We start from the raw sequence: 27,208 nt of genomic DNA, 5'->3' as shown, positions 1-27,208 counted from the left end.
TTTGAATGTTAAAACTGGGGTGATGCCACTGACAACAAAAGCAAAACACTAGGAATGCTATTATACATCCTTCCCTGCATGTGACAAATGCCACTGCAGAAAAGTATGTCGATAATGGTATGGTTGAGTAACCTCACCATCACTGGGCTCAAATATATCAGAAAATATAATATTTTCTCATATCTGACATTAATAGTATCTGGAACTACACATCTGGAGAAAAAAATTACCTTCATAAGGATTTGGATTTATTATCTTGTATTGAAAGTTATAAGTGAATTTATCCGATAAAATTATTTTAAATATATGAGTCACAGCTCATAATTTTAAAGTAATTCTCTAAGCATAAATGAAACAATGAAAAAGTACTGTTATTCTGGGAAAAAAAGCAACCACCCAGTAACTAATCTAGATCAAGGAAATTGGAATCCAGGCAACTAATAGACTTTTCTATTAGTGTACAGCCATAACACATCTTTCCTAATAGAAGTGGGCTTGAAATGATAAGTTGTTCAGATCACATTAATTAACATTCAGTTTTATTGAATTTGCACCTGAGGTTGGGTTCATTTTACCAGTGCTGATGAGTATCAAACTTAACAATATCTAGCTATATTTTATTAGAATAAAATATATTTAACATTGAAGGAAAATGTCAGACAAGACCCTTAAAAATGAACTTTTATATTAATTCAGATAACTAGAGATAGTAAAAGAATGAATCAAATTTTAGCAAGCCAAGTGAAAGCAATAATAGTAATTAGAATTAATCATTTTGCTACATTTAATATAACTCTTAACCATACTTTATAAGTTATATAAACATTTCTCTTTACCTTGTTATTGGGTTGGTGCAATAGCACAGAGGGTAGGGTGATTGCCTTGCACACGGCCGACCTGGGTTTGATTCTTCCCCCCCATCTGGGAGAGCCCAGCAAGCTACCGAGAGTAGCTTGCCCACATGGCAGAGGCTGGCAAGCTATCTGTGGCATATTTGATATGCCAAAAACAGTTAACAACAAGTCTCACAATGGAGACATTACTGGTGCCTGCTCGAGCAAATTAATGAGCAACGGGATGACAACGACAGTAACCTTGTTATTATAATGTAGCACTGTCGTCCCATTGTTCATCTATCTGCTCGAGCAGGCACCATTGTGAGACTTGTTACTGTTTTTGGCATATCGAATATGCCACAGGTAGCTTGCCAGGCTCTGCCTTACGGGTGGGATACTCTTGGTAACTTGCCAGGCTCTCCAAGAGGGACAGGAATAGAACCTGGGTTGGCCACGTGCAAGAAAAATGCCCTACCTGAAACATTTTAGCTTGGAATCAATAGAAAATTTTTCTTGAATTTCTTCACAATATTTATTACCTTAGCCTTTTTTGTTGATTAAGAGTTTTTGAGGTTAGAGACAGTACAGCAGGTAAGGTATTCATCTTGTATGCAGTCATACCAGGTTCAATCCCGAGCACTGAATATGGTCCTCAAAGCACTGCCAGAAGTGATCCCTAAACACCAGAATCAGGAGTCAGTCTTGAGCCTTGCTGGGTGTGGTAAATAAAACAAACTCTCTCTCTCTCTCTCTCTCTCTCTATATATATATATATATATATATATATATATATATATAAAACAAACTATCTATCTATCTATCTATCTATCTATCTATCTATCTATCTATCTATCTGGTTAGAGTTAGGGTTAGAGTTAAGTTTGGATCAGAGAGCCCGGCAAGCTACCAAGAGTATCCCGCAGACATGGCAGAGCCTGGCATGCTACACACACCATATTCGATATGCCAAAAACAGTAACAAGTCTCACAATGGAGACATTACTGGTGTCCGCTTGAACAAATCGATGAGCAATGGGATGATAGTGACAGTGATATAGTTTTCATATTTACAATAGAATTTGTTATCAAAAAACAGTTGCAACCACTTAAAATAATCCCACTTTTTCTTACTGTTCACTTTTGCTACAGTCTCCTTTAATGACACTGTATTTGTTCTACCAGTATATTAGCATATCATCTCTAGAGATAACCAATCAATAATTTAAAAATTCTTAATTGACAAGCATGCAGAATTTTATCACTTAACGATTCAGATTGGTATCTCAGCCATATAGCTAAACTGAATAATTATGCAAATCTAACACAATACTCTATAATTGGACTTTTTGAAATGAATATAACCCAGGTGTACGAAACTCTTTGCAATCTGGAATAACCATTCTAACAAATATATGCCAAGGAACAACATCATATTTATAAGTCAACAGAGGAATACAGCTCTGGCTTTCATCCTAAGAATATATATGGGAAAGAATATGTACATTATTATACATGCAAATTCTCAGGTTTCTTATTACATTATTCTCATTATATGACTGAAACACAGCAATATATATGTGGAAATTTTCAGAGAAATTTCCCCATTCTACCAATATTATTTACAATCTCAGACCTTCAGAAGCAATGAGAAAAAACAGGAACCCAACATTTCTTATGGCCACAGACTCTGAAGTCTAGCTGAGAAAGAAAACTCTACTAAAAAGGCTGACATTCCACATATAGCCTGTTATCTTCATTTGTTTATTTTCTGACTTTATCAACTTTCTTTTACCCAATAAGGAATTTCCTATTACTATTATTATAATAGATTGATGATGCTAGATGCCCCACTATACTCTCTTTAAGGGTTAAGTTCTCATAACCTTTCTGTTATTTTGGAACAACCATTTGATACGCATTATTTGTCATGCAGCATTGCAACTCTATACCAACACATCATGAGGAAGATATTGGTTTTGAAAATATATTTTGTATTTCCCAAAAAACAGCCACGTGTCTACACTTGTTATGTTCCCAAAAGACTGTAGTACTCAATATGACACAGAATGAGCTAGCTAAGTATTTTGCCAAGAGTGATATTCTAAATGAATAGCAAGTAGATGAAAATAGAGACAGTCAAAGTCTAAACCAGAGACATTTGTATTCATTTCCAAGAGGAATTATCCAGAACTTGAAGTTCCCTTACTAGAGGCATATTTCTTATTACATACTTTATCTTTCTCAAAGGACAAAAAAATAGCCATAACTTTTGTCAAACATAAAGACCAAAAAGACCATATTATAGAGTCCAATTCCAAAGCAAGAATGTTTATTTTGTTTATTTTGGTTCCATGTATAATGTGACTATTGGTGACTAGGGCCTGTGGGACTCTTGGACATTTCCCCCTTCTTTAGGAAATATGCAGTTGCCACTCTTCAGGCTCTGTGAAGCTACAGAATTATTTTCATTGTAGAATATTTTCCTCAGCACCATGATACTTTTCCTTTTAATAAAACACAAGAATAAATATTATTACTCCCAGACTAGTTGTTTTTTTTTTAACGTCAGAAAGGTCAACTGTCTGAAAATTGTACTTTTTATTTTTCCCTGTACATTCTCTAAATGTCTCTTCTCTAGGATTCATGGATAACCGTGCTCACAGGAAGTTCCTTTTTGGTAAAACCTTTTCCTCCATGGGGTAACCAGATAATTTATAGGATGAATTACATAGCTATATGCCAGATGACACAATTGTGAACTTGAGGGAATAACTTTGTGTAAACCAATCTGATCATCCAATTTGGGATGTGCGGTTACCCTAAGGTTCACATTTTTCTTCTTAAGCAAAGTGTTTGGTAGTGAATGTGAACATAAAAAGCTAGGAGGGTCTGGCGCCTCCAAATCTCTGCAGAGTATTGGTAGTTGTGGCTGATAATAATGGAAGCTTTCAGTACTATCCAATCATAGGAGAAAGCAAATATGACATTTTGACAGTGTAGGTAGAAACTTTACAATAAATTAATACTATTATTTTTTAAGCAGAGGTGAAAAAAATGAGTAAGCATTCCAGTGGAGTCACTGCATATCACACATTAAACATCTATCTAAAGATAGTATGTGTGGGCTTAGTGGTTTTGTCATTATGAGTTTTAAAACTCAAAACTTAAAATAGTTTTAAAACTCAAAAGAGTAAAAGTTTAGCATTTCTCAAAGATTTTTATAGGATCCTCATATGATGATCATATATACTGTGGAAACCTAAAAATCAAAGTAGCATTCATATGAAATAGCATAAAATATCAGAATCAGCTTCCAGTTACCAGGGAAAAATCATGTTGGAGACCATACTGATAATAGTTACATGGGATGACTGAGGAGATATAACCAGATGCTGTGGGCATTTCTGTTTTAAAAGCCACCTTTAATTCATTCTCACTTTGCAACACTAATCTGCAGCCATTCTAGAGACTGGCTCTCATTTTAGGTCAGACTTTCTCTAAGAAACCTGGTAAATGCTGTGGTTCTGAAAGGACACCATAAGAACTGAATTCTGGTGTGCCTGGAACTGTGCTAGCAACTTTGTTACCTCTGGAATAAGACAGGAAAGCCACTTTACCTAATGCTTGAGGACTGGAATCTACCAATTTGTGGTTAAAATGTAGACTAAAATGATAAGGAATGCAAAAAGAAGTGATGATATACAAGAGTTGGTTTATATAATTTTTAAAAGTTATAGAGCTCAGGAGATAGTACAGGGGCTCAGGCACTTGCTTCGCATGTGGTTGACCCCAGTTTGATCTCCAGCATCACACATAGTCCCCTGAATATAGCCAAGAGTAATTCCTGATAGAATTAGAAAAAAGGCAGAGCACTTGCTGGGTATTCCACCCTACCCCAATAAAACACAGTGAAAGAATAAGAAAAAAATTGTATGTCAATAATTATTATTAAAATATATATTTTTAGTAATAGTACAGTGGGTAGGGTGATTGCCTTGCACATGGCTGACAAAGATCAGATTCCTGACACCTTGTAATAGTCCCCCAAACCATGTTAGGAGTGATACTGAACCCAGAGTCGGGAGTAATCCCTGAGAATCACCAGATGTGGACAAAACAACCCTAATAATTAATGTGAAAATATAAGAAAATGGAAGAGAGATGTTCAGAGAATAAGTATTTTATAATTTAGGAAAACAGTTAAGGAATGAAAGAATGAAACCATGTACACTGTTTTGATTAGTACATTAGACAATTGAATCTTCTACCATTTTTTGAGCTGGTAGAATATCTGAAATCATTTATGAGGTTTTAATACATGTTTATTAGAAATTGCTAGGCATTTTTGACAAACCAATAGATATACTTAGTAACACATCTTCAACTAGAATATATATGAATGTACATACATACACCTAGATGTACAGACAGAGAGAGCTGTGTGTCAAGTTTATTTTTCTGTTATTTCAACATACTATGAAATTTATTTCCATTTTACAAGTGCGTTTACTTCTTACTCCGCATCACAGAGAATGGATTACAATTAGACATTTTGCCTGTCACTTCAACCTGATTTTGCACAAGTCTCTGGTTTTGTACAAATTGTAATGATGAGTTGAAATGAAATAAAATAATCTAAAGTAGTTAATGCAATGACTGAAGTAAGTTATAAACAAATATTAAGGATATTTTATTCTAGACATAGGCCTTGCAATAGTATTTTCAACTATATGGCTTTTCTTTTCTCAATTTGTAAGGAAATCTAGCTCATTTGACCATTATCATCATATTCATTTATTCTTAATAACATATATTTACAAGAAATGAGAAATAGTAGAGTAGGTTGGGTTCTTGCCATGCAAACCAAATTTGATCCCTGATATCTCATATACCCTCCCACCAAAGTCCCTTCAATAGTGATCCCTGATTGCAAAGCCAGAAGTATTCCCTGAGCACTGCCAGATGTCCTCATCCCAAAGAAAGAATTAAAAAAATCTGTCTTTATTGATTTGAGACTCAAATACATTGAGCTGTTTTTGGAATAAAAGAATAAAAGTTTTCATAGTTCTTTTGCTTAATTTGCAATTATTCAGTTGATAAAAAGTAAAAATAATATAATGAATCTTACCTTCCAAAGCATCTTGTAATTTTTTCCTCTTATGTAAATCACTTACCTAAAGTCCAGACAGGTCATCAAAAAGTCAAGTGAATGAGTCTTGAGCAGGCTTCTAATTTTGTTTCTATTATACCAATTTCTGTTGGTGTTCATTAACTCTGTTCATTAATGCGTTGACGGTGTCAGATTGAAGAATCACTTGACAGTGGACTATAAGGAGAGAGAGGGCATTTTCAAAATATGGTGATTTTTTTTTGTTTACTTCTTGGTTTTTGGATCATGCCCTGAGGTGCTCAGGGCTTAGTACAAGGATCATTCCTGGTGAGCTTGGGGGATTGTATAGATTCAGGGGATGAAACCTGGATTGGTTGCATGTAAAGCAAGCATCCTTTTCACTGTATTACTCATCTAGTCCCAATGTGGTTATCCTTATTGTAGGATTTGTGATGTTCAACCATGTACTATGTACAGAGAATTTACATAGTCCTAATAGGTGAGGATATAGAGCTGATACCACTCAAAGATACACCAGCACAAAACAAAGACAAGCTGAATACTGGTCATAATAACATAGAGAATATGGGCTATGGAAATCAAAAGCAAAATGAACGTCCTTGAATAATGTATTACCCTATAAACACAGTCATAAAGCGTCATAGTCCCAGTTCAAGAGAAAGTTCCCATGCTGCCAGGTTCTTTAATCAGTGGCTGCAGGGACACAGCAGGCAAAACTAATCAAGTACATTTTCATTACCCTGATCAACTTCCTTCAATGGATAATTTGGTCCTTTCCTTCCAATTGCCTAAAGACAAGCATTGAGGTCCAGCATCTCTAAATCCAAATATTCTGTTTATTTATCTTTAGTTCCCATAACTGCACAGTAAAGCCCGAGTTTTTAATAAACATTCTTAGCTCTGATTTATAAAAGGGAGAGTAAATTCAATAGTGATGTATTTCATTCATGTTTTTTAAGCCAGCTGTGGACGAGATAGTTCAATTTGCATTGGAACTGCTAAGTTAAACTCACGGAAATCCCATCTGGTTTAAAGAGTAAAAGAAAATAAAAGGAAATGGAGATTGCAATGCTTCAATAGTTACTTTACGAAACATTTACTCGGCCCACATGGGGAAAAGTACCATGCCTGGAGTTAGGGAGAACTGCAAAAGATTAGTGGAGTGGTTTTCGGTTGCAGGCAGTTTCCAGGCTACTGGAGGCATCGCTCCTTTATTTGCAGTGATTTCCTGAGCTCTTACTATATGCCTCGCATTGCTCCAACCGCAGAGTGGAACAAGATAGCCTCAGTTCTCAAACAGCTCTTTCGGAAGCTAAGTTAGAGCATGGCCAGATACTGAGATCACCAGGATCGGTGAGAGACATAGTCGATACAAATACACTGGTAGCAACTAACAAATCACAAAGGATTTGCACAGATCAGAATATAGAATTTTGGTTTGAGGAAAACACTGGGATTGTAAGCAGCAAGGTAACTCAATATAATTTATATTTATATTTGTTGACAATTACATGGGCTCGTTAAGGAGATTGAGTGGTAAGCAGTGGAAATGGAGCTGGGTGATCAAAGGGACATCTACAAAGGAATTATGGTGGCTTGCTCTAGAATCTAGATAATGGCCTTAGAAATTGTTACCAATGTTGAGTCGACAGAACATCCTGGTATCATGGATATGTGGGAATTAATTAGGTAGGAGCTCAAGTACAAAGACTAATTAGAGGTTGAACACTGAGGTGAAACTCCAGCTATGCGAAGTTCAAGAAAGAGCACAGGTTTAGAAGAAAAGGAAATCTAGTCCTTTTGAATTTGAGGTTCTTAATTATTGAAATTGGAATGTATATTGAGATGGTTGAATAAGACAAACATAAATTGTGAAGAGAGGTATAAATTGGGAGAAATAGTTTTTACAGGTATTGATATGTATTCGTAGACAATTGGCTAGATAGTATCACCCACAAAACAAATAGGTTTCAATCATGCATTGGGCCACCTTGGAGTGTGGTAAGATGAGGATCAGGGTAGAGGTAAAGTCAGAAAAACCTTGGGCCACTCAAGCTAACAGGAAAGTGTGTTCCAGACATGGTCTTTAATTCTAACCAGCAAACCGGTGAGTTATGATGTTGGTAAAAATTGGTATTTCATATTGCCTATTGTCTTATATTTTAATAGTATTACAGAGGGCTAGTAGTTTGAAAAAACTTAAAATATAAGCATATATTAGCTTTAAAAATCTTAACAAGGGGTGCAGTGAGGTAGTGTGGTGGGGAGGATATTTGCCTTGCATGTGGCTTACTGATCATCCTATATTGTCCCGTGAGCACCACCAGGAGTAATTCCTGATTGTGGAGCCAGGAATAATCCTTGAATAACACTAAGTGTGGCCCCAAAACAATGCACACAAGGGTAAGACTGAAAATGGGAGAGCAGCTGCAAAATTCATCGTCTTGAGCTCTATTTTCTCTATTTCACTTTGTAGGGATATTCCATCAGTGCCGTAATAATAGTGTTTCTTCTATCCAAACACTTCAGAAAGCAGAGATCTAAGTGTAGAAAGCTATTCTATTCTGGTAGTTTAATTCATCAAATATATATTGAATACCTGTGGTGTGCCTAGCTCTATGCTAGATTAACAAATAAAAGTACGGGACTGAAGCAATAGCACAGTGGGTAGGGCGTTTGCCTTGCAGGCGGCTGACCCGAGTTTGATTCCCAGTATCCCTTATAGTCTCCTGAGCACCACCAGGAGTAATTCCTGAGTGCAGAGCCAGGAGTAACCCCTGTGCATCACCGGGTGTGACCCAAAAAGAAAAAAAAAGTAAATGATAATGATATGGCTTGTGTATCAAGGAGCTTATAATATCCTGAGTGAGGAAATGCTTACTTGCACTAATATCTGATTAGCATTAAAACAAAGTGAAAAGGAGAATGCAATTTACTGAGTTTCATTTAAGTATAGTCTAACTATTATAGCACATTTTTTGAATGTTAACATAGTGCTTTGACCCTCACTAACCCCATAGTTCTTATAATATCTTTAAGAATATATGATTTCAAGAGATTATGTGAAGTGTTTTCCTTGTATCCAACCCTATTTGGGCTCTTTAGTAACACCAAATAGTGACAAAATTTGGGAATATAGTTAGTTAATAATATTCACTGTCACTGTCACTGTCATCCCGTTGCTCATTGATTTGCTCAAGCGGGCACCAGTAATGTCTCCATTGTGAGACTTCTTGTTACTGTTTTGGGCATATTGAATATGCTACAAATAGCTTGCCAGGCTCTGCCATGCAGATAAGATACTCTTGGTAGCTTGCCGGGCTCTCCAAGAGGGGCGGAGGAATCGAACACGGGTTGGCCACATGCAAGGCAAATGCCCTGGCTATCGCTCTAGCCTCCAGTTAATAATATTATGAATTCTAATAGAATATTTTCTAATTTAAAAAGTAATGTTAAAAAGTCATCCATTTGCAGATTAGAGAATACAGAAGTACTCATGATATTATAAATTGATAAGGTTACAGGGATAGTGGAGGAATAATAATAGCATATCTTAAATCACGTAGTTATTTTGTTTTGTTGTTGAGACATATTCAGTGATTCAAGGACTACATCCAGCTGCCAAAGGAATATACTCTTACAGAAATATGCCTTAGACTTCTTCAGAGCCTAACTCTAATTCAAAAAAGGATGACATTGTAGACAGAATTTTTAAAAAAATTATTAGAAGATGAACCAGTCAATACTTAGGAACTTTGCATTACTGCAAAGGTGAAGACAAAGATTCCTGAAGTAGTAATAATGGCTTCATGAGTTAGTACTTTGGCATTCATAATCTTATTGTTAATATCAACCTACCATGTGAAACAAGTTAATTGATCAGATATGATAATAACAACATTACACTCAAGAAAACAAGTCAGTTAATTGGAGAAATGAACTGATTTGTTTAGTGTGTCCTAACAAGCCAGTAGAACAGGCTATGTAACAAAAGCTGGAGCTTGGGTCTTTAACTCTGAAAATCTTCCTTCATCTACTATTTCCCTGAGAAATTTATAATATTTAATTTTATGCAAATTAAGTCATTTGGGCCTCCCTCTTGGGCTTAATCTATGTATATTAAGGAACTGTCCTTTAGCAAACAGGACAGTAGTTTGCAACTTGAGTTTCTTGGCTATACAGTTTATGTCTTTTATATCTTACTTGGCTTCTCTAGTATAACTTCCAGCAGTTTAGAAAGGTTTTTCTTGAAACAAATATATTCCCCAAGATGGATTCTAACCACTATAATCTCACTTTATTGCCTTTGAAGTTTTCAGATGTTTGATTTTGCATGTAGTCAGGGTTATTTGAATATAAGATAAAAATGTTTGCATCACAATATGCTATCTCAAGTCAAATTATTGTATTATTTATTCTCATTGGCAGACATAATCCCTAAGCATCCTTATTATCAAGTATTGAAATAGAGAACCATACATTTATTGATAATAAAAACCTAGCATAGATAGGTAATAAAAAATAAAGATGGAGCTGTGACATGATTATGAGTTGTTGAAAATAGTCTTGTGTTTTATATTAGAACAGAATAAGATTTATGTAAGCAAATGATAGTTCACTTACAATGTAAAAATGTATATGGACAGTATTTAGGCTTTGTTGGCTTCATTTAAACTATGGCTTCCATGAGTTTAAAAAATACATATATTATTTTTATTTGCACAGTGATAACCATAAATTCTAGCATGTTCAGTTATTTAAACCAGTGATTTCCAGAACGCAAGTGCTATCCTACTTGCATGAATTTTAAAGCAGGCAATTTTAAGAAAGGTAAATTACTCAGTAGAAACCTTAGGAGACCATATTGCTGATATAGCTTCTTCAAAATACCTCTCATTATCTAGAAGTACATATTGTCTAGGAAGTATAATCTTAAAGTCTCACATTTATACCACTGTTTCTTACTTTAAAATATTGCCTTTGAAACGAAGAAATAACTTATATGAATAATACCAAAGCTTACTTTCTTCTAAGGAAGGTATCTGATTCCTTGTGAGACCATATGAGCATTTATGGGGTCCTTGCTTATAATAAAAGTCAATGTCATAAGTATAATTATTCAAAAGTCTAATTAAATGGTAACAAGGGTTTTTCCCCCCTATATTATGGAAATATTTTTCCTCCTTTTAAAATCTCTCAGCTGCCCTTTGTGAAGTTCCTAGAATTATAATTAACATGATTAAACCAGAGACTAAAAAATCTTGGTACGGACTGACCCAGGGGGACACATTACTATAATTATTATAAAGCAAAATAATAAAAGGGGCGTCCTACAGAGGGCAAAAGTCTGACTCACCTTCAAAATTTATTCTATGTCAATGTCACCCCCCCAATTACTGAAAAGTGGCTGGAATTGGCCACTGGAACCAGGAGTTCTCAAGTGTCTTGCCTTTGTGGTTCTCCTACCTGGGTTTCCCAGTCCTTGGTTGAACATTACCATTTTTGTAAAAAAGCAATATTCAATACAAATCCTGTGATCTATTCCAGTAGAGGCTGAGGCCACTTCTAAAAACTCTTTCCCCATAACCTCTCTATCATTTCTTCCTTTAAATACACTTTCCTTTGGTCTACCGCCACCCGTCACACTGGCAATTGAATCAAGCACTAGCTTCTTTAGACTCTAGAAGACTGGATCCCCAGTGCACGTCAGATGTGCTCATTTCCGACACAGTGCCTCTGTGTTTGTGCCTTTGCCCCATTAATAACTGCATAATATACATATATAAACTCCTAACTTTATCTAGCTTGTTTTACTAACATCCGTTGTCACCCACGGGGGCCTGTAAATTTGGCAAAGCCTAAGGCTAGTCGTCGTCTGAAGAAATGTTCAATTTAAACCCCCGACTTATAAAATTTGGCTTTTAAGGCTATGAATGAAACATGGAAATTTGTCCTACAGCAAAACCCAGGAACCCAGGCATAGTTTAAGTTCACTTCCTGCCACGAGAGGCACTATTTCAACCACATGTCTTTCTATGTAATTGGCAAGATATAATTGGAATCCCCTTGGCCCCTACTGGAAAAACATGAACTAAATCTAGTACCTGCTCCCACCCCAAAGCAGTTGTGTCTTGCTGACCTCTTCCCGACCCTAGCTTGCTGTTCTGTTTTTCTATTTTCCCTAAATGCAACTTACTTGAAGCATGTGTTGATTTGATTAACATTCCTCTAATTAATGGGTATGAGACAATAGCCCATTTGTCAGTCTTAGCCACTTTCTTCTCTTTTAAATGTCTACTTATGACGTACATCCAGACTGCACGCCCTTTTTATTTTTCAAAGAAGCAAAACCAAAACAACAACAGAAAAAGCCTTTTTAAAGAAATGACAAAAATTTGTTTGGAAATAAAAGTTCAAAATTTGTTTTCAATCGTGGCCGTTACCAAAAGGGGGATCAATAAGAAAAATAAATTGCAAAGTCCCCCCCCAAAAAAAGTGTCCCCTAACTTCTCCGTCTGTGCCTCTTCAGCGTGTGCATCTGGTTGTTCATCTCTGAAAATGTGTGAAATACTTTTTTTTTTACCTGTTTTTTTTTCTTTTCTCCCTATTTATTTGGGAATTAAGTGCTTTTTGTATTATATCTATCTATATATATATATATATTTCAATGTGTTTCTTTTTAATTGCTAGATCTTTAGATTTGGTTTTATTCGAAATTATGAGAAAAAAGTTATAAATTGTTTTCTGCAATTTTCCCCCACTCCCTCTTTAAATGTGAAACAACTTCAGCGGCAGAATCCCCACATCCACATCTTTCCGGTTAACCCAATTTCTCTGAGAATCATATGCGCCTGGGGAAGATGCCTGTCATTCAGAAGTACCATTTCTAGACGGGGAAGTAATTTGGAAGCCAGCAAGGGGCTCCCTACTCAATCTTGCCTTCCCATCACCTACCTCTGCGGGCGTTGAACTCCCTCCCCCAAACTCTAGATGGGGCTGTGCGGCTGCCGATGAAGTTGTTCGACCTGAATGCTTAAATCTAGTCTCCTTGTTTTTGCTTTTTAATCTTTCTATCATTATTCTTAGAATTATGATTTTATGTATTTGGACTATTTTCAGTAGAAAAAAAAAACAAAGTTTAAGTGTTTTTATTATTTGAAAATCTTTAATGAAACTGTAATGATTCTTGGAGTAAATTGCATGTTGAAGAAGTTGCAGATTAGGGTGTGTGAGATTGTCAGTGTTAGAGTTCTGTTCTTGATTTCTGTAGATGGGCATGTGTAGGCTCATTTGTTTTTGTATATTGCCCATCCCTTCCTTACAGCCAGAAGCTCTAATGCAGCTAGATCACTCCGTGCCGCCCTTACATGGACATGGCGACTCACTTACACATTTACTCCCATCATCTTCATCTCTTGTGTAGTACACTCATAGATACAACCCCGCCCTTTCTGCATCTTTCCTTCCCATGCCCCTCCTTTCTTTAGCATTGTTCCAATTTATGTGCTGTCATCCATCCCTTTAAATTAAAGAAAGTCTAAAACTTGTCAAAAGACAACAACAAAATTAACTCTATATGTGAGAACCTATAACAATGCAGAAATTCATTCAAAGCCCTTTAGATTCATAGATTTTTAAAGGCAAATTATAAAAGTAAACAGGATTTTTAATTTTTTCATTGCAATCGGAATTATTGTCCATTCAAAAATTTATGCCCTCCCAAACTCCCCCCACCAGAGTAAAAATTTGTTAAAGTGCAGATTTACTTTTCTTTTCATGTTATGTGGTGTGGATGTATGTGTTGTTGCCTCCCTGTATCATCCTCTGTTGTAAAATTATTATATTTGGAAAAACTAGACATTTTGCTCAAACATTTTTTAAGAAATGACAACAAAAAAGCAAGTTACAAGAATGTGGCAATCCTGTTTGTCCAAGAGCATTCTTACACAACTTTCTTTTGTAAATTTTTCTTTCATGCCAAAAAACATGCGGGCAATTTGTTGATGTAAGTTGACTATAAAATTAATACGGTATGTTTTTTAACTTAAATTATTTGTCTATATAAAAAATCTTGTGTTTTTATTTTTCTGAAGTGACCTCTACTTTTTTTAATTTGCATTTCCTTTCCTTTCTGTTCTTTTATTGTGAATGCCTTATTGTTATCTGCTTGCCTTCCCTCTAGCTTCCTTTGACCCTGAAATTGTTTTTATTTTCTTACTATTTTATTTTAAAGGCAATATTATTTTATTTATTTGTTTATTTATTTTACTGTTATGTTTGTACTGAGTTGTTTCAAGCAATCAATGTGAATTCTACTTTTGGTAGATGGGGGTGGGTCAATTGTTCTTAACATTCAAAACCGGTCTGACCTCTTTGCCTCAATCCACTGTAAGCCTTGCAAATGGCAGACTCTACAGTGGAATATTAAATTGGTTACAGCCTAAGGGAGGCCTGAACCCCAGAAAAAAAGAATTCACTATTTTAAAAATCCTAATTTCATCCTCTTTTAATTTCCAAGAAATCATTGAGGACAATAAGTCCTTAATTTTTCTTCAGAAAGGAGAAACAAGGTATACTCTCAAGTGATTATTGTAGAATTTGGTTTTCCAGGATGATACCAGCACTGTCACCATAGGCTGCAAAATCAATTGTGTTTAGAATAAAGACATTGAGAATCGAAGGTATTTCGTGTTTTCCTATTCATGACTCCCAATGTATCAATGCATAGAACATTTGGTTAAAGCACGCCTACAGAGAAGGTGCTTTTCTCTCTCCCTCTTTTCTTTCCTTCCTCCTTCCCCTCTACTTTTTATTCCCTTTTTATTAATAGTTGCCATTTCTCCCAAGGATTTAATCAGGTAAGCTTTACAAGATTACTAAGATCTACCAAGAAGAAGCAAGATGATTTTCACACCCACGATTTCACTTAGGAAGCATTCACGTAGGTGTATCCATTGAGTGTAACTCTACAATGGTAAGACTATTTCTTGGTTTTAAAACTATTTGAGTCAGTGCTGGCTTATGCACTTCAGAAAACAAGTTTAGTAACATATATTTTGTGTGTTTTAAATAAATTTCTTAACTTTATTTTTAGATATTTGTTATCTGAAATTTTTATAGAAAGAAAACTGTCTAGTTGTATGGTGAATAATAGGTATATTTTCAACTCAACAGCTACAATGGATGAAATTTCTTGATTTAGGTGTATTGATTTAATATTTTTGACATATCAAATACTATTTCAAGGATTTGTAGAAAAGAACTTCCTAAATGGGTTGGATTTTTATCTAATTCAAAGTGTTATTGTGTTTAAAATGTTTCTTTTGTTGAGCAAGCTATCCTTAGGGCATTTTGATAAACAGCTAATCATATTTAAAACTGTAATCACTCCTTAAACTCTGTATTTAATATATCCATAATTTCAGTTCTATATTTTTATAACCTTGCCTTAGCATGCAGCTACAACATAAAATGGTTGGAAGAAAATTGTCATGGTTCAGTACGTATAGGTCCAAAATATTAATAGAAATGAGTAGAAGTGTTATGTATCGTGGACACTTGGAAACAGGAAGCAGGGAGGTAATAGTCACAGTAAAGAGAACATTACACTACTGCCTTTCTACCTGTCCAACCTCCCTGGACCTCATCAGTGACTTGCAGGGAGGGGAGGGAAGGAGAGGGTGGTCAGAACTGGTAAGAGTCATCCGAGAGCAACTACTGGGCAAGAGTACTCAAATCTACCATTCCCAGGAGGCAGTTGTCAAACTTCACTTCAATCCACTTGGTCACTGTAGAGTGGGAACTTGTCTCCGTCACTCAAGTTTAAGGAGAGCCATGATTGACAGGCAGGAGAAAGGATTTCACTGGAAAGGAAAGTCAGTCCTGACTTCTGCCCAGGTATTCCAGACTTGTCTAGCAGAAAAGATTTTTTTTGGAGTATGTAAACAGTGAAAGAAATCTTACTAAAAAGGGAGAGAGCAAAGAAAAGGAAATCCAAGAACATGGATTTCCCAGAGGGAGAAGAGAACCCCTTAAAGTCAAAGAAAGAAAATGCATAGCCCAGGTAAGGAGGAGAGTGATCCCAGTAAGGGTGCACCAGGTTTGTTTGTGCTAACTTGGTTTTATGGGGTTTTCACGAACTGTCTTGGCTTGAGAACATTCCATGTTGATACAAGTCACTTATCAGTTGCCAGAGATTTGTTAAGGGAAAAAGACTTTATGGTGGTCTTCCATTTTTTAAAAAATTTATTCTTTTATTGAATCACCATGTGGAAAGTTGCAAAGCTTTCAGGTTTAAGTCCCAGTTATACAATGCTCGAACACCCATCCCTTCACCAGTGCACATATTCCACCACCAAGAATCACAGTATACCTCCCCCCACCCGCACCCCCACCTTCCCAGCCTCCCATCCCGCCTGTGTAACTGCTAAATTTCTGAAAGAAAAGGTGGTCTTCCATTTTATCTGTGCCTTTTGTTCCTGTTGATATTTTTCCTCTTCTGAGAAAATCTAGCTTTCTCCATTTAGGCTGAGGACTTCATCCTTTCAAGACTTAGTTCTTGTAAACCAAGCCCAATGTTCCAACACTGGACCTAGAAAAAAGGCTGGAGACAGAGCAACCTCTTTTTCAATCCTACCTTGGTTTTATTTCTTCTTGAACTTCATTGCCAAAATGGTCCTCCTGCCTACCTACATTTGAAATAATACATAACAGAGGTCTCTGTGTTAAATACTTAACATGCATTTTTAATAATACTCGGATGTGTTATTATTATCCACACTGATATTTTATGTTAGCTTATGGCATTATTCTCATTTTGCAGAAAAATATAAGAAATTTAACCAAATTAACACAGCTAATAAGCTATAAAATTGTGTTGCTAACTTGTTTGAATGACTTCAGATGCTTGCTCTTAAAAAGAAAATTAAAAATCATTTGGCCTTCATCATTTTACAATATATAATTTTATCAGTGAAGTAATGCCTGATGTTTCCTGGGTATATGTTAAATCTGTAGTCTTTCAGAATCAAATTCCATTTAACAAAAGCTAGGAAAAATAATTTCCCCACGCAGAAATTCTCTACTCATTAAAATATAAATTGTGACTTTTTTTTTTCTGGTGCCTTTTCCCCAGGTATTTTCCATGTTTTTCCATGGTAATTTTTTTCTAAAGGTGGATGGAGAACATTTTCATGGTTTTAAACTTTGAGATATGTGTATGCCACAAATACTTTAGTGGCACAGAATAACTAAATAAATATTGTTCAAGATCTAAGTGAGTGGGAGAAAGAATAATTTTTTCTCTTTTATATTTGAATTTCCCAGCTGGGAATTATAAAAATGGAAATAAGACATGAGATAATGCTTCTAAATATACATGAAAGAAATTTGAGGAATTATAGCATGGCATCCTTTCCCAGAATCTTGTTCTTTGGTGTGACTGTTTCAGTATTTTTATGACTTTCTTAAACTCAAGTATTTCCAGAGAAACAAAGGTTAGTGATTTTCACATTGTAAACCACTTCATGATCCTACTCTTGTTTTGTCAATGACCCCCTATGTTCCCCATCACCCCCAACATTCTCACAGTTCAGAGTAGTTCTATTCAATTTTTAATGCACTGTCTTTTCCGATGGCAGAATGCCCCTCTTGCTGAAGACAGCCCTAGACACATGAATTATATATCTATAAATATACTCATAAAGCAAAAAGCAGGGCAGCCTTCAGGACTAAAAGAGACCTCTTATATCCCTAGTGATCTCTCCAGTTTAAAGAAAAGAACAACTCTGTCAAAAAGAGTGTGTAATTCCAATTTAAAACACTAACTTTAAGAAATACAAATAGTTCTTACTCTAAACCAAGGATCAAATCTGGAGATGGCATAGAAAATTCGAGTTGTGATGGATTGCAGGTCTTGAATTACTCTGCCTGTACCCTTTATATCTTGAGACTTGTTTCTATGAATACATTTATAAGCATAGACATCTGGTCAGTCACCAACTTTAAAGTATTTGCATAATAAAAAGAATTACTGGACACAGCAATATTTCTGAGAACAGTCAGTTCAGATTGACACAAATAACACTAAGTAGCCATAACTCTTAAAGTCTTCTATAATTCAAGTAATTTCTAAGTAAAATCTATTAATAGAAGGCATATAATCCTTGCTTCCCTACTTCAAATGATTTATATTACCTTTGGACTCCCCAGAATATCATGATTATCTTCAATCTAGAAGTAAAATTTGATACGAAAAATAATTATATTCTCACCCATCTATACCTGGAATCATATTTATACTTGCACAAACTTTCTACCTATTCCCACTCTGACTCTCATTTAAATAAAAAATATTGTTATGTAAGCCCTAACAATTGGGCTTTCTCTTCTGGTAAAGTAAATGCCTAACTTAAATTGTAATTATTGAGGTATTAGCTTCAAAGATGTATCAATGTCAAAGATGACTACTTCTAATCAATATTATAAAGGTTTATAATACCAGCCTTATAAAGGTTTTTTTTTGTAAATGAGAAAGTTTTAGTTTTTGCTTCAGGACCCCATCTTTCCAAATTATAAAAAAGAATATTGCGGTTGTTGTTATTATTACTAGAATGGTACTTACATTAATTAAATGGGCAAGAAGAAAATAGTAAGCAGAGTTATTTAATGCAAAATGAACAGTCTGTAAATTATGTGCACTTTTCAACCACAAAAAATACTACATATGCTTTAGCTAAGAGAGGGAGGAAAACAAGCAAATTTCAGATTCCAATTAAAAATTGATCATGCTTTTGCAAATAAACAAACTTCATTCTCAAATCAAGATAACAATACTCTATCTCACTTAAAGAAACACTAGCATCCAATTTAATGTTTTATCTTTTTTATTTGTATCAGACCTTTGCCTCCCAACAAATTTGCCATTCATTGTCTTTTTTTACCAAGGCATCTTAGCGTACTTTATATGGGGAAGATTTCATTTTACCATAAAGAACAAATGACTCTATATCTGGGCCAGTAAAGAATACACATACCAAACTTTTTCTAGATAAACTAAAAAAAATGTTTTTTTTTGCTACAGGACAGTAAAATAAACTTAAAGCAATTTCCAGGAAACCTGTAAACAGTTTGTATGCCCTTTACTTCTTTCTCCTTCCTGTTCTCTTCTTACTCACATGATGTATCACCTTAAGTGTAAAACTTGTGCCTCACCACCCCATTAAAAGAATAAGGAGAAAAGTTGACTCACTGTTAGTTTTAGGACTAGCTTACCTTTAGGGAACTATGTTCTGAATTCCATTTATAAAAACTAGCAAAAGTGGATAAATAATGCATTTAATACATTGTAAGGTGCATGAATTATATATACGTTCACATTTTTTTTAAAGGCATGCATGCTGGTCCAGTAAAGAAACTTTGAAGCTTGAAAAATCTGCGAGGATCATTTTGCTCAATAGTTTCATATTCTGGGCACTGAAACAAAAGTTGGGGTTTAAAGCATCGACCAACAGATCATCCTAATAGTCTCAGAAAGACCCTCATTTCCCTCCAGATGGTAAAGTTATCAGACAGGTTAGAGAGAGTTATAAAATGACATGTCATATCTTTCATTCCACTAGTACTCATGCATTAACTACCACCTTCTTCAATGCCATATTGTTGGATTAAAGGCAGGAGTAAAGACTTCTGCTGTGGGTACAAGCAGTTTTTCTCAGATACGTGAGTGTTCACCAGCCTCCTTTCTCCTCAGGAGGCTCTTCCCTTACCATTGAAACCTAGAAAAATAAGATGCTCAAATCTAGCTGAGATACAGGGAAATTTTAAGAATATAAAATATGGAGAGCTGAATATAAGAATTGTAATTTCGGAGTCAGCCTTTATAGATAGAAAAAAGCTTAGAAATCCTTCACAGCTTAAAGCATCCACTTCCTAGGTGTGCCAGACCTTTGCTTTATTGAGCCAGCTGCCTTTGTCACCAATAAGGGAGAAACCGCAGCACCGGTCCAGTTCTATCTGGTAGCAGGTGCTCAGATACTGACAATATACCATCAAGACAAAAATACTACAGGGAGTAGAATGCAGAAGAACCTCATACCTGGGTGAGAAACTTAATGGCCCAGCTCAGAAAGAAGCCTTCAACACTAATAACATATTAGCATCTCAACTCTCTAAGTAGGACAGGAAAACAGCATGATATTCCTGAGAGATGATTTTAAAAATAGTAGTCGAATATCTTTTTTCTGGAGTGAATTCAATGAAGAAAAATGAGCTGTGACTTTTTAAAAATTCTTCTTCTGTTGTAAAAAGAACACTAGTAAGAGACACTGAAGTGACCTTGATTATCTTGCTTACACAGATCAATAATAAGTTTGGCCGTTCAATTAGGTAAGTAACAGCTACCACTGAATACTGTGGCTTATGATTCAATGAATAATTTAAAACATTCATTTCTAACTTAGTTCACATGTTTGTAAGTACAAAAAGTAAGAGTTCATGGGAAAACTAATACATTTTTCCTACTCTAAATACAAATCGTTAATTTTGAATACTCATTTGTTACCTCTAATTTCTAAATCTGAAGATATGTTTCTGTAAGTCTAAGATATTGAGATGAGATGTTTTTAAAAAATTAGCTTCCAATTTAATATATATTTCTTATAGTGTAAAAACAAATGGACACACATAGTATTACACTATTTCAAGGTGAGTTGTCATTTGCTAATCAGGGGAACTTCTGTGAAAGCATTGTCAAAATAGGTTTGTTTGAAGAACATTTAAAAGCTCTGAAAGTTCCCATTTGGGGTATAGTAAATAAAGAATGAGCTTAATAAATGTGGAATAAAATGTTGTTATTTAAAAATAGTAAAGATATGATATTTATGTTTTTTTATCTTAGTCTTTACGACCTGGAGAATATTAAATACTTATCCTCATGGGAGCTAGTAAGTAGAAACGCAGAAAACAAGAAAGAAATGCTATGGTCCCCAAACTAAGCATGTGTGTGGCATGTGCACACACACACACATTTTGATAGTAGTATTTGCAGCAATGTAATTAAACAACATCCTTCAAGAAGCAGATCCTGGAAGTCAACCATTTGAATTCTATCTAAATAATTGCTTGAGAGTATCTTTAAAAGTAAAGAATTTCCAAATTTGGTGGCAAGAGGCATGGGGTGGGGTCCAAATCAGCCCAGAATGTTTCATTCTAAACAGAAGGAATGAATATGTATTCGGGTCCAAGTTATTTCTTATCATTTCTGAAGTATCCTCTATGCTCTCCACTCAAGAATGAGGATGACCGGTGTTTATGGATAAGCGACACTAATTCTGTTTTTCTTTTTCTTTTCAATCCCAGGAGGTGAATTAGTTATCCCTCTTCTTGTAGAAGACCCTTTAGCCACCCCTCCTATTGCTACTCGTGCACCTTCCATTACACTCCCCCCTACCTTTCGCCCCTTCCTCACCATTATTGAGACCACCAAAGATTCCCTGTCCATGACCTCTGAGGCGGGGTTACCTTGCTTGTCGGACCAAGGCAGCGATGGTTGTGATGATGATGGCTTGGTGATATCTGGGTATGGCTCAGGGGAAACCTTTGACTCTAACGTGCCCCCTACTGATGATGAAGATTTTTACACCACCTTCTCCTTGGTAACAGATAAGAGTCTTTCCACTTCAATCTTCGAAGGTGGCTACAAAGCACATGCGCCCAAGTGGGAATCCAAGGACTTTAGACCTAACAAAGTCTCCGAAACTAGTAGGACTACTACCACATCTTTGTCCCCTGAGCTGATCCGCTACACAGCTTCCTCCTCGTCTGGGATGGTACCCAAATTGCCAGCAGGCAAAATGAATAACCGTGATCTCAAACCCCAGCCTGATATAGTCTTGCTTCCGTTGCCCACTGCCTATGAGCTAGACAGCACCAAACTGAAGAGCCCACTAATTACTTCCCCCATGTTCCGTAATGTGCCCACAGCAAACCCCACGGAGCCGGGAGTCAGACGGGTTCCGGGGGCCTCAGAGGTGATCCGGGAGTCGAGCAGTACAACAGGGATGGTCGTCGGCATTGTGGCTGCTGCCGCCCTCTGCATCTTGATCCTCCTGTACGCCATGTACAAGTACAGGAACAGGGACGAGGGGTCCTACCAAGTGGACGAGACGCGGAACTACATCAGCAACTCGGCCCAGAGCAACGGCACGCTCCTCAAGGAGAAGCAGCAGAGCTCGAAGAGCAGCCACAAGAAGCAGAAGAACAAGGACAAAGAGTATTACGTGTAGGACACGCCGCCGCCGGTCCGAGATGAATTGCAAACGCAGAATTATTTCTATAGACATGCATCCGCACTTGGGAAAACTTTGGGAGATGTGACACATGGCAGATCTGTTTTGACTATGAAACGGGGTCTGCAGACCATGACTAGGGTGGGGAAAACCCATTTTTTTTTTCCCAAAGGACACCTACAAAGATGCACCTGCCTATCCAGTTCATCCATGGCTGCTTGGAGCCAGCCGTGGCTCGGAGACAGAAGTCCTTTCTGCCCTGCTGGACCTTGAAGCACACCCTTTGCGCTCAGCAGCAAGCAGATGGCACGCCCCACTTTCGCGGACTGGAAGCCTCCTTCTCTTGAGGACCTTTACCCAAGGTAGAAGAAGACTTCATGGCTTACTTGTTCCATAACTCCAAGTGAGTCTGTAATGATGTTTGTGAAGCTTGACTGTAATGATGTTTTTATTTTCTTCTGTTTGTTTTAACTATGTAAAAAACAAAAACACACACACACAAAAAAAAAAAAGAAAAGAAAAAATGTAAAAACAAAACAACAAACAAAAAAAATATATACTCTTCTCTGGTTCCTACCAGTGTTGTGTAACTTTTCAAGATCTGAGGGGGAAAATGGATTTTGGGTTTTCGTTTATTTTAGTTTATTTTTTTGGAGAGTGACTGGACATAAAAATAAAACTCAGAAAACAAAAGTAAGAGAGACTATTGCCATATGAACTCAAAAGCTCCCATGGTATTCACTCTGCATATCAGGTTGTGGTGTGTCTAGAATCTGTCGCTTGTTTCCTATCTGACGCTTTGCTGAACACATAGCAGAACCAACTGGTTGATGATGATATCGATTTCAAGAGCTGTTCCCCCTAGATCGAATTTGAGAATGATTAGCCACCACCGACACCCTTAGCTGATGGGGTGAGGGCTGGCTTTCTCAGAACTATTGGTGTCACTTAACAATATTGTACTTGTCCATTAACCCAACCAAATTGTGGTAAAGAAAAAAGCCCCACTAACTAAAACAGAGCCTTTCCTTGTAACGGGAAAGAGGGGTGTGGGCTGGATTGATGACTAATTGAAAATGCATGCAAATATAAAAGCCAATGTTAAAAGTCCGCTAAAGAGTTAAAACCGCCAATAGGGGAGTTCAACTTGTTATGGAACCACAAAAGATCACATGCGCCAAACAAGGCATGACAGACTACCAAAATATAGTTCTTTCCCTGCCCCACCCCATGTTGATGTTTTTCATAGTGTTTTAATTTTGTAGCCTGACACGTGCAGATAACGCTATCCTTCCATTTGCCCAGGTCTCCCTTCACTCATCTTTTTAAAAAATAAATGAATAAATAATAAATGAATAAAGCTGCTGTGACACACACAAAAGGAATTTAATAGTATAATATATATAAATAAATATATATACAGATATATTTATCATGGTATGTTTGATGGGATGACTGAAACAGCAAATTCTGTTAAGGTCTATAAGTGGAATGAGAATGTTGTTTTAAAAGAAAATAACAAAACAACAAAAAGCAAACCTTAAAAATGTGAAGAAAGTGTGAGTTTTAGTTTTGTCACAGTTAACTGTGTCAAAGAGAATTAAAAAAATCTTCTCAGATTTTGTTTACATATTTTACTACATTTTTGCTGGTATAATTCCTTAGCCACCTATGTACATACTGCTTAAAGAACTGTTCTTTCCTTTATATTTGTTACTTCGGTTTGTTTGGTTTATATTCCAGTTGTCTTTCTTTTTGAAAAGAGGAAACAATGTACAGAAAAACAATACAGTGGTTGTGTGGCCATCACTATCAAAAAAGCAAGAGACAAAGCTAGAGAAATATAACAGAAATGAAGTGTATCTGCGGGAGAGTTCAGATGTATACAATTTCTTTTGTACAGATGAAAATCAATCAGCTATTTAGACTTAGAAATCTACTCTTGCTGGCCTTTGTAAGTTGCATGACTATTTGACTTTGAAAAACTATCTTAAAGACATGGGCAAAAAGTGCAATCTAAACAATGGTAGCCTTTACTAATGTATATGGAAAGAAATGTTCCTCGTTATCTGATATTTCAATGTGTTAAGAACTTTGGATTATTTTTTGTTGTTGTTGTCATTAAAAAAAAAGACAGGATTATAAAATGATATCAAAGCACGATTTAGATAACCTAAATGGCCCAACCTATATGAAATTGATTATATCTCGATGTCTGTAAAAGATTGCTGTTCTTGGAGTCTTGAGGTCTTGTGAACTTATTTCCTGCTTTCTATCTTTACATTTCTCATTTGAGTAAAAATGCATTTGTTATATTCCTTTTAGTGTAAGTTTCTATTTGGACAATTTTATGAAAACATGTGCATTCTGTATGTAAGCTTCTATCATATTCCTGTTGTTTTATGAGCAGATTTTTAAGGAATTTATTTTATAATGTGATGTTACTGCTTTTAATTATTTTCCTTTCTCTTTTGTTACATATTTGCATTTTTGTTCAAGGATATGCTTAGCAATAAAATGTTCTTCCCAAAATCTTGTTTGATGGTGTGGTTTTATTTTTCTAACACTTGGAGAAAGATTGGGCTGTGAGGAAAAGCTGACATATTTTATTAAAAGACATGTAAGTTGGGATGACTTTTATGTGATGAAAATATTCTAGTTACTACTCTTATAAAAGCAAGATATTTGTAGTTAATTTGTTAATATTTGTCAATTGCAACATTATTGTTTAGATGTTTTTAATAGAATTCCAGGAGGAAAAAGCAATTTCTCTGAACAGGTAAGATAAGAGAACCATTTCTTCTGAAAACTGTAATTTGCTATTATATATAAATATTGGTTTTCCTCTTCTTCCCTTCGTGGTTGGTGTTACTGTGATGTTCAGGGGTCAGACACTTGGTTACAGTGCTTACACACACCTGATACAGTGGCCTTTGGAAGTGGCACATGTGCCAAAGATTATGTTGGGAGAGCCAGGCACTACACTTGAGGATCTAAACTGGTGTCTGGGATCGACTTGTGGTCTTACACATGCAAGAGTGGTGTGCTAACACTAAAGCTCATTTTTGTGATCTTGATGTTATATTTTTAAAATATAATTCATACGTGTTTCCTCCAAATGTGATATTGAGCAGTTTTCTAGAATCATTTATACATAATGCCTAAATGCAAGAATGCTTTAGAGAGAATTTTTATCCCAGACTCTGCCATAATTTTTCTTTAAGGTACTAAATCCCCAAACAGTATTTAAGTCAGTATTTATCTTCCAAAAGTTTCTTTCTGCACTTTTTGATTATAAAATTTTTGCAAACAGACATTATTGTTGCAACCTTTTTCTACATGTCAGGTGTCCTTGATTTTCTGGTTCCCTAAGCACGTGCTTACTTTGCCAATTGGATAATCCATCATAATATCACACATTTTAGACAATAATCTGGAAATATGGGTTTAACTGAAAAGATGTTCTCCATGCTATATTAGTTTTCAGTTTGAAAGAGTTAGAATTAAAAACAAATACAATTATCTGTTTCTTCTGATTTCATTAATACATTTCTTATGCTATTGACTATCATGGAAATCAGAAAAAATGAGACTCAACCATTTAAAACTATGAAAAATTATCTCCTTTGGTTTTGATAAATCACTTAAATTGAAGGTGCAATTTATCAATGCTTTTGATATATCAAATATTATCTTTAGTGTTTTGGATCCCAGAAGGCCATAGGATCCCTGAGTGGTATATAATATTTCCTTATCTTAATAATGACTACCTTAAGACACAAGTAGCTTACTGACAATTTAGTTGATACATTTGTAATTTTGTTGAAATATCAGGTCCTGGAGGAATAAAGGTCAGTGGACATCATGAACAGGATGTATGTACTGAGAGTAAAGAGTTCAGTGGGAGTCCCAGTCATACAAATTACTATAATGGAGAAAAATGTATATTCTCTGTACTTGAACTCTACAACTAAAATATAAAAATACATACATATGCATTTATATATATATATATATATATAAAATCTTCATTAAGAGTTAGGACTTAAAGAAGCCCTAGTCTCAACTTTTTTTTTTGCTTTTTTTGGGGTCACACCCGGCAATACTCAGGGGTTACTCCTGGCTCTACACTCAGGAATTACTCCTGGTGGTGCTCGGGGGACCATATGGGATGCTGGGAATTGAACCCGGGTCGGCCGCATGCAAGGCAAATGCCCTACCCACTGTGCTATCTCCAGCCCCCCTAGTCTCAACTTTTGAGTCATGTACTCTTTTTTATTTTCATCACTGCCTTCCAGAATTAGAAATTCTACAATAAGCTCTGCACTTAAAAATATTTGTTCCATATTTAACAAGCAACTTTGCAATAAATGCCTAGGATTTTCTAATGTTAATTGACAACATCAGTCTTTTTTTTTCCTAGTTTATACTTTGAATGTATGATGAAAACTAATAAGCATTAATCTCTCTGGTAATATAATTTAAGCAAATATCCAGATGTAGGATCTAAATTTGATAATAGCTGAACTTTTCGGAAGAATTTACAGATGTTAATTAATATGTTAGATTGGTTTTTTAAGTGACATTTTCTTAGACACATTAATATCCATCAGAAGTAATTTTAAGGGCTGGAGCGATAGTACAGTGAATGGGACATTTGCCTTGCACGCTGCCGACCCAGGTTCGATTCCCAGCATTCCATATGGTCCCTGGAGCATTATTCCTGAGTAATTCCTGAGTGCAATGCCAGAAGTAACCCCTGTGCATCGATGGGTGTGACCCCCCCAAAAAAAGAATTTTAATTATTTACATCAGGAAGATTACATTATCTCTCTCCAATCTGTGGTCATAGGCTTGTACTCAGATGCTTATTAAATGTTTTGCTCTGAATCATAAGTTTGTCCTATACTAGCTATGAAATTTTGAGTAAGGCGTACCGTGATTGCAGCTTCATC

The 27,208-nt window shown here is 35.8% G+C and overlaps 1 protein-coding gene across 23 annotated transcripts in view; it reads left to right on the top strand.

Annotated features, from left to right (window-relative positions):
* The window catches only part of NRXN3 (neurexin 3), a 1,748,572-nt gene extending 1,723,787 nt beyond the window's left edge, over nucleotides 1-24,785 (top strand). For 10 of the 23 annotated variants that reach the window (XM_055133160.1, XM_055133157.1, XM_055133153.1 and 7 more), the window contains one exon: nucleotides 21,949-24,785. In XM_055133160.1, the coding sequence (XP_054989135.1) occupies nucleotides 21,949-22,250 (302 nt within the window). In that variant the 3' untranslated portion in view covers nucleotides 22,251-24,785. Of the gene's footprint in view, nucleotides 1-13,291; nucleotides 13,487-21,324 lie in introns of those variants that run through there. The other 13 variants (XM_055133146.1, XM_055133142.1, XM_055133143.1 and 10 more) reach the window with 3 other exon arrangements.
* Nucleotides 24,786-27,208: the final 2,423 nt, after the last annotated feature.

The sequence above is a fragment of the Sorex araneus genome, chromosome 3 (assembly GCF_027595985.1).
Source record: "Sorex araneus isolate mSorAra2 chromosome 3, mSorAra2.pri, whole genome shotgun sequence".
Taxonomy (NCBI): domain Eukaryota; kingdom Metazoa; phylum Chordata; class Mammalia; order Eulipotyphla; family Soricidae; genus Sorex; species Sorex araneus.
Note: the sequence above shows the minus strand (reverse complement) of the source record. Positions and strands in the feature narration are given on the sequence as shown.